General features: G+C 51.4%; 1 protein-coding gene across 1 annotated transcript in view; it reads right to left on the bottom strand.

Moving 5' to 3' along the window:
* The window catches only part of ZC3H4 (zinc finger CCCH-type containing 4), a 62,166-nt gene that overhangs the window by 41,659 nt on the left and 11,773 nt on the right, over window positions 1-8,734 (bottom strand). The window contains exons 3-4 of the mRNA XM_011963139.1: window positions 1,755-1,974; window positions 1,337-1,447 (exon numbers count right to left, since the gene is read on the bottom strand). Coding sequence (XP_011818529.1) covers window positions 1,337-1,447; window positions 1,755-1,974 — 331 coding nt within the window. The remainder of the gene's footprint in view (window positions 1-1,336; window positions 1,448-1,754; window positions 1,975-8,734) is intronic.

Below are 8,734 nucleotides of genomic sequence, written 5' to 3'. Positions count from 1 at the left end.
TGACCTCATGATCCGCCCGTCTCGGCCTCCCAAAGTGCTGGGATTACAGGCTTGAGCAAGACCTAGTAACTTTAAAATATTTCTCAACTGGCCGGGTGCAGTGGCTCATGCCTGTAATCCTAGCACTTTGGGAGGCCGAGGTGGGCGAATCACCTGAGGTCAGGAGTTCGAGGCCAGCCTGGCCAACATCGTGACACCCTGTCTCTAAATACAAAAATCAGTTGGGCATGGTGTCGCATGCCTGTAATCCCAGCTACTCGGGAGACTGAGACAGGAGAATCACTTGAACCCGGGAGGTGGAAGTTGAAATGAGCCGAGATTGCCCCACTGCACTCCAGCCTAGACAACAGAGCAAGACTCCGTCTCAATAAATAATGAGGTCTGAAGATCGAGACCATCCTGGCTAACGTGGTGAAACCCTGTCTCTACTAAAAATACAAAAAATTAGCCAGGCGTGGTAACGGGTGCCTGTGGTCCCAGCTACTCAGAATGCTGAGGCAGAATGGTGCGAACCCGGGAGGCGGAGTTTGCAGTGAGCTGAGATTGCGCCACTGCACTCCAGCCTGGGCAACAGAGTGAGACTCCGCCTCAAAAAAAAAAAAAAAAAAAGATGATTTGCTTTTCTCTTATGGAATTCTCTGGGGTGAAGAAATGGTATACAAAATGAACAAATAATTTAAATTGCTGCTTGAAATGAAAGCGACAGTGGCCGAGTACTGCCTGCCTACTGGCCACCTGAGAACATTTCATTCTCTTGCCAATTTCCCAAAAAGGTCATTTGTGAAGAGTGGAAGCCAGTCAGCCATGACGTGGACCAGTCAGCATCTTTCTCTGAGACATACAGGGCCTTGCTAAGGCTGCACGGAGGAGGCTCGAGAGTATACCTCACGGAGGTCAGCTAGGGCCTGGGTTCAAACCCAGCTCCTCTACTTCAGAGCTGGGCAACTTTGTTGAAACTTTCTTTTCCTTTTGAGACAGAGTCTTGCTCTGTCACCCAGGCTAGAGTGCAGTGGCTGATCACAGCTCACTGCAACCTTGAACTTTTGGGCTCAAGGGATCTTCTCACCTCTGCCTCCTGAGTAGCTGGAACTACAGGCATGCCTGGTTAATTTTTTTATTTTTTGTGGAGATGGGGGTCTCACTTTGTTGTCTAGGCTGCCTTGTTGAAATTGTCAAGTCTCAGTTTCCTAAGTCATAAAATGGGGATTAAACTAATATCTGACGACCCAGGACTGAAACCCACATAAAATGCCCAGAACACAGCAAGTGCTCAAGAAACACAAACAGTTGAACTCCTCCCGGCCCCAGAGCTCAGCAGGGCACGCCAGTCACTCACCGGCGCATATGGGGGGCTGTACTCTCTGTACTTGCGGTGCCCTTTCTCACTGGGGCTGAAATCCGAGTCATCTGAGAAGTCAGAGAAGTCATCGCTAGAAGAAGCATGGCGCTGTAATGACAGGGGAAGAAGACTCAGCAACCCTGCTGCAGGCGGGCCACTCAGGCGCAGTCAGCCTCAGGACAAGCTATGCCGGCATGTGCCCCAGGGCTCTGTGCTTCACCTGAAACACCTCACCTGGGGCACTTAGTGGCAACGGAGCATAAGCTACCAACTCTTAAAAAAAGTCTTTATCCAATTTGAGATACGCAAAGGCATTAAGAGTGCCCTCTGGGGCGGAGAGCAAAAGCTCAGCCCCTGGGGCTCTCAGCCAGGCCCAATGACAGGCAGTGGCAGTCCCACTGAATCCTGGACCTACTTTGTGCTTGGATTTCCTCCTCTTCTTCGACCTCCTTTTCTCTTTCTCCCGCTCTTTCTTCCGTTTCCGCTTCAGTCTCCTGTGGGACTTCTCCTCGTCCGAATCACTGTGATGTTTCTCCCCCTTTTCTTTCCGGCTTCTCTCAGGCCCTCCGGAGGTATCCTGGGTCTCCTCTGCCCCATCATCTTCCAATTCGCCTTCTTCCAACTCTCCATCTTCCCTACAAATGAACCCCAAAGCCACCATGAACACAGGGTTTGAGAGGAGGCCTCCTAGGGCTCTAGGCTGGCCAAGGCTGACAAGAACCGAGGGCCTGACTGCTGTGAGCAAGGTGAGACCCTGGGAGGACACAGGGGTCATGGCCTCTTGTTCCATCCCTTATCCTCCCCCTGAAAGAACTGTGCTTGCTCCAGTCTAACCTGGCTTGGGGAGGGGTAGGAGTTTAAGGACATTACCACTAACACCGGGACACATCTACATCAGATTTCCCAACAGGACTAGTGTCCTTAGAAGAAGAAACCGACAAGGTGCTGTGGTCACATAAGAGCCCCAACTTGGGGATTCACAATGCTTAACACTGCAGAACTTCCAGGAAGCCCCACAGTCTAGAAACCCACACAGCTCTGCTGTGAAGCACTTAGGGCACTTCTAAACCTTGCTTGACCACAGAAGTGCCTCTCCCAGAGAGCACAGACCCGCATCCCCTCCCTCTCAGGCCCAGGATCGCCTGCTGGGCTCCGGGCCCCAGGGAGCTGGGCATCAGTGCCACCTGAGGCTGAGGGCGGTGGCTGTACACCGTGGAGAGGGCCTTGGTTCTGAACCAGGGGTGGCCCCAAGCTACCTGGGACCCACCCATAGGCAGGCCTGGGCTGTGGCCTGAGAACCCTCAAAGTACTTTATTACAAAAGCCCCACGAGAACCGCTGGAAACAGGCTCAGAGTCCCAGGTCACCAAGTCTGACCCACCCTCGTCAGTCCCACATCTCTGGGCTGGAGGCAAGCAAACACTGAGCAGCTGAAGGAGGGGCACGGATCCCAGGCCCTCCTGAGGACCTCACCTGATACCGGCCCTGCTTTCTCTCCCTCCTCTGACTCACCTGCAGGTACTGGGAACCCCTTCTGGCTCCCCATCCTATACTCTTCCAATTCCCCCATGTCATCCCAATTCCCAGGACTTTAAAAGCGCTCTCCAAACATGACACTGCCCAGCGGACATGCTGTATATGTAAATATCTACGGGGTGGGGTAGGAGTGAGGGAAGAAATTGGGTTCAGGAGGGGGCAGCTGGAAAACAAATCCAGTTTTTGAGCCAAACCCACAGACACAGTGTTCACAAGTACAGGAGTTGGTAAAGGAAAAAAACAATTTTTTTGAATAATTTTAAAAAACTCCCAAAGTTCCCTATGAATGACCACAAAAAGGCTTGCGTGAGAGCCTCCAACTCCTTCTGTCTCAATTAACTAGGACACAAAGAGAAGGGATGTAAGGAGGAAACGTCACGAGCCCAGGCCCCAAAAGGTTAGCCACAAATGGAGCTACCTCTGCGGAAAGGCCTGGAGCTGCCCAGGCAGGAGCCAGTGCATTAGGCGTGCTTGCCTGAAGGTTCCAGCGCATGCGGCAGACTCCTCCCAGGACCCTCCACAGTCCTTTCACTTGTGTCCTTCCCTTTGTGTGCCTCAGGACTGCTACCCAAACATCAAGGAGCTCCTTAAGAGGGGCTTTTTCTATGAACTCTTCATTCCCAGTTCAAAGGGGATGGGTTCTATTTCAAACCCAAGTGGCCCAGCCCCACAGATACTCCTGGGCAGAGGTCAAGGGCAGTTCTCGAAACAGAATGCAGGACACAAAACTCTCTCTGCTGCTTCAAAGGCAACAACACAGGTGACGTGACCCACGTGCTCCTCGTGTTGCTTCCCTGACTAGCAAACTTGGGATGGGGCGGGGCGGGGCAGGGCGGGGGCTTAGGCTGCAGTCCTGACAAGGGAGGCGCCTTCCCGCTGGGGTGCGGCCCACGGAAACCAGGCGTGGAGCAAAGCCCTCACTGGACGCCTCACCCACACTGAAAGGGCCACATGACTGGGAAAACTGGTTTTGTCCCAAGGGAGAAGCTGTTACTCAGTGACATGGCAAACTTCCCGCTGCCGGGAGCTGTGCAGACACTGTGAAGTGGCACCCTGATGGGAATACTGGGGGCGGGACAGGGCCACACCTCAAGAGAAACTCAGGGAGAGACAGACAGACTGAGCGGAAGAAGGCCTGGGACAGACTGGAGGTGTACATGCTGGGATTTCACAAAGAAAAGCTAAGAACAACATTACTCTCAACACTTAAGTCTAGAAGGCATAAAGTTGAGAGGCACACGATCACCATCCAGGTCACTAATATTTTAAATGCCAAATCTGTGCCAGGTTACTTGACTACCTCCTTTTCTGCACTGTCCTTGCAGGAAAAAAGATACAAATGACAACACACTTGGTCCACAAGGCAGGTGCATAATCATCATCAGGGCTGGGTCAGCTGAGCCAGAGTGGGTGGCAGCCTCAGCACGCCCTCCCTTATGTCCAACACTGCCGCAGGGCAGGCGACAGTCTTGCCCATGGTCAGCTGAGGCCTCCTTCCCTGTCTCGATGCTACCCACTGTCTCGGACGAAGGTACGCGCTACTCTACATCTAACACCTGCGGGTAGAGGACAAAAGACCATCCAAGGAACTACAAGAGCCTTAACCATCGTCCACCAGAATGATTCTAGAAAGGAATCACCAAGGTAGAGAAGCACAGCATTCAAATCCACCCTGCAAAGACCTGAGCCAAAGAGGGATTCTGCACACTATTGATATCAACAGCTCCAGGCACATCTGGGCTCAAAAGAGAATCAACCATACAACTTTTCACAAAACAGGTAGTGGCTACTTGAAACTTTGTTTCCCTAGAGTTGAGAGAGGCAGACAAATACACAGGACTTTTTGTTAAATTGCTGCTGGTTGATGAAGGGGCACTGAGATGGCGACAATAAACACATCGCTGCATTCTCAGGGCCATCCTGCCATGTCACGCCCTCAAAGCCCCTCCGAGCCCTGGGCTAACCTCCGCCCACAGTCACCTCAGGGGGCCCCCCCTCCCAACACCCGAGATGCCCTCCCAGCTAAATGTCCTGCGTGAATATGAGGTCTTGACTATATTTTTCAGACTCTGTTCAACAGAAAGCAAAAAGAAAGGAAGTCAAGCCAACTGGGAATCCCGTGTGCCACTGGCGCAACAGTACAAAGGCAGTCTCCACAAAACAGCAACCAGGTTTCAGTGATGCCACTTAACAGACTGCCGGCAAAATCCGTGTCAGAGTGGGATTAAATACCGAGGGAACATGCTTAATAGACCTCGACATAATCCCCCAAGAAAAGTGGGGGAAGCCCCACCACGCTAATCACTTCAATCTAGACCTGCCAAACTCTCTTGAGACAAGCAAGCAGAAGAAAAGCCTGCCGCGGCGGCCTGTGCAGGGAGCACTCTATTCCCAGAGCCTGTATTGGCAACGCCTGACATGGCTGCACTCAGTCCGCTGCTAGAGCCCTCGGGGACAGGAAAGCAACCACCCTGGGAGACCAACTTGGAACTGGCCCCCACGAGGAAATGGGAAAAGGCCAACGCCTTGCCTTGAGCCAGTCCTGCCTCGTACCTCCTGGACAAAGCTCCCAGGCATTTCAGTTTCCATTTTCAGAGCTGGCTGCTCCTCTCCCTGGGCCAAAGAACAGATCTGGATGCCCACTCTAAGGAACAGGCCGACTCCACAGGGCCCACAAGCATGCTGGGTTCAGCACACACCATGGACTTGGCAAAAACAGTGCTTGGTAAAGATATTTCATGTCCAGACCGGGTGTGGTGGCTCATGCCTGTAATCCTAGCACTTCGGGAGGCCAAAGCAGGCGGATCACTTGAGTTCAGGAGTTCGAGACCAGCCTGGCCAACACAGCAAAACCCTGTCTCTACCAGTAATACAAAAATTAGCTGGGTGTGATGGTGAGCGCCTGTAATCCCATCTACTCGAGAGGCTGAGGCACAAGAACTTGATCCTAGAACTTGATCCTAGCACTCTTTCTTTTTTTTTTTTTTTGAGATGGAGTCTCGCTCTGTCGCCCAGGCTGGAGTGCAGTGGCCGGATCTCAGCTCACTGTAAGCTCCGCCTCCCGGGTTTACGCCATTCTCCTGCCTCAGCCTCCCGAGTAGCTGGGACTACAGGCGCCCGCCACCTCGCCCGGCTAGTTTTTTGTATTTTTTAGTAGAGACGGGGTTTCACCGTGTTCGCCAGGATGGTCTCGATCTCCTGACCTCGTGATCCGCCCGTCTTGGCCTCCCAAAGTGCTGGGATTACAGGCTTGAGACACCGCGCCTGGCCAGAGGCACAAGAACTTGAACATGGGAGGCAGAGACTGCAGTAAGCCGAGATCGTGCCATTGTACTCCAGCTTGGGAGACAGAGTGAAACTGTGTCTCAAAAAAAAACAAAAACAAAAACCAAAACTGTAATCCCGGCACTTTGGGAGGCCAAGGCAGGCAGATCACCCGACGTCAGGAGTTCGAGACTAGCCTTGTCAACATTGCGAAACTCCAGCTCTACTAAGAATGCAAAAATTAGACCAGCGAGGTGGCGGATGCCTATAGTCCCAGCTACTCAGGAGGCTGAGGCAGAATTGCTTGAACCTGGGAGGCGGAGGTTGCAGTGAGCCAAGATCGCATCACTGCACTCCAGCTCAGGAGGCTGAGGTAGAATTGCTTGAACCTGGGAGGCGGAGGTTGCAGTGAGCCAAGATCGCATCACTGCACTCCAGCCTAGGTGACAGAGCTAGAGACTCGATTTCAAAAAACAAAACAAAAGATATTTCATGTCCAAAGTACACATGATATTTCAAAGGAGATATTTCATACTGCCTTATCCAGCAGCCTACACATCTGGGCCTCATGCTCCTTTCTGCAGACCAAGTAACTCAACCAGCTCCACCTCGTCTCTAGAGTATGCTCTTAGTCCATAACCTGAGCCTTGCTTTTCTGATCTACTGAATGGGATAACAGCAGCACCTATCTCAAGGGTTGTGAAGGTTAAATGAGAAAATAGGCATAAAGCAACTGACATGAGGGACAGGCACAAAGGAAGGAGCAGCTGTTGGTTGTAAGAACCAGCTAGCATGAGGACGCCTCTCCACGGAAAGCCCTAACTGGCTGGAATGCTGACTTCGAAGTATGTTTTCTATAAGAAAGCTACAACCAGGGCCGGGCACGGTGGTTCACGCCTATAATCCCAGCACTTTGGGAGGCCGCGGTGGACGGATCACCTGAGGTCGGGAGTTCGAGACCAGCCTGACCAACATGGAGAAACCCCATCTCTACTCAAAATACAAAATTAGCTGGGCATTGTAGCAGACACCTGTTATCCCAGCTACTCAGGAGTCTGAGGCAGGAGAATTGCTTGAACCTGGGGAGGCGGAGGTTGCAGTGAGCCAAGATCACACCACTGCACTCCAGCCTGGGGGACAAGAACGAAACTCAATCTCAAAAAAAAAAGAAAAAAAGAAAGCTACAGCCAGCTCTCCCTGACGGACACTGCTGACTGCTGGTCAACAAGTTCTTTTTACTTGGTCACAATCACACATACACTGTTCTCCCAACTCATCCTGCTGACAAAACTGACAAAAGCGACATCTCCCCTTCCTCAGCTCTAATCTAGGCAGTACCAGAAGCCACCAAGTGGCTAATCAAGACAAAAAGACGTAGGGAGAGCTGAGCCCCGGGAAGGAACAAAGGCTTCTTACAGAAATGAAGCTTGGCAACATGGCAGCTCTCTAGACAAGAGGGTTGGACGAAAGCTGAAAGGGGCCCAGGGTTTGTGGATCAACCTGGTTTACAAGAGTGAAAAAAAAAAAAAAAAGGCAAAGTACAACACAAAAGATGGAAACTCATGGAAGAGCGGCTGTTACCTTAAGATCATGAGAGCCCTTGATAAGAGGCGGCTAGGTTAATGTGAAGGTCAGGGTTATGATCATTAACTGCCCAGACTCTCAACAAATTGCCTGGGTAGGCTCTGAATGACCCATTAACTAGGGACAAAATTACAAAAATTACAAGGAGGTGCCGCCTCTTCAAATGTTTAACAACCAGCCTAAACGCGTAAGTCCAGGATCCCCAAGTGCAATTCTGCAGCACAGTCGTTTACTAGGAGTGAAGGCGCAGGGCCTTTCCTTTAGAAATTCAGCTCAGGGCTCATGCCTAAGAAAGGCCCCAGAGACCTTCCCTTGAGTTAGGATGTAATGAAGCAGCCACAGGGGAAACCTCACTGAGGGATTTTCAGAGCCAGGAAATTCTTGAAATAAACCTCTGGGTCTTGCACATGCTTTTCAGTGTCCTTACTACCTAGGTTCATCAACTAGAAACCAAGAACAAATGTGCTCTGTGTCTCCTTTTCTCGGGTGTCATCATAGCGCGCTCTGTGACATCATTCCATTTCCATGGTGATGTGCCCACGCCACAGCAACCACCCAAGTGAGGCACAAAACTGGCGAAGAGAAGTCATCTGTACCCTGCACCCCACACTCTCACTTCAACATAAGACAGTCTACCTATCCACTGCTGGCATCCAGACACGAAGACACCTACTGGTGGATGTGATCGTAGGGAGAAACTGGAGCCAAGTGAACCCAGCTCAGGTATTTGAGATACTGTTAATTTTGTTAGGAATGAGTTTTGTAGTAAGGTTTTTTGTTTTGTTTAATTTTATTTTCTTTTGAGACAGAGTCTTATTCTGTCACTCAGGCTGGAGTGCACTGGCCTGATCTTGGCTCACTGCAACCTCCGCCTCCTGGCTTCCAGTGATTCTTGTTCCTCAGCCTCCCGAGTAGCTGGGATTACAGGACCTGCCACCGCGCCCAGCTAATTTGTGTATTTTTAGTAGAAGCCAGGTTTTGCCATGTTGGCCAGGCTGGTCTCGAACTCCTG

Source organism: Colobus angolensis, unplaced genomic scaffold (genome assembly GCF_000951035.1).
Source record: "Colobus angolensis palliatus isolate OR3802 unplaced genomic scaffold, Cang.pa_1.0 Scaffold60, whole genome shotgun sequence".
NCBI classification, from domain to species: Eukaryota; Metazoa; Chordata; class Mammalia; order Primates; family Cercopithecidae; genus Colobus; species Colobus angolensis.
This window is presented reverse-complemented; position numbering and strand designations above follow the sequence as displayed.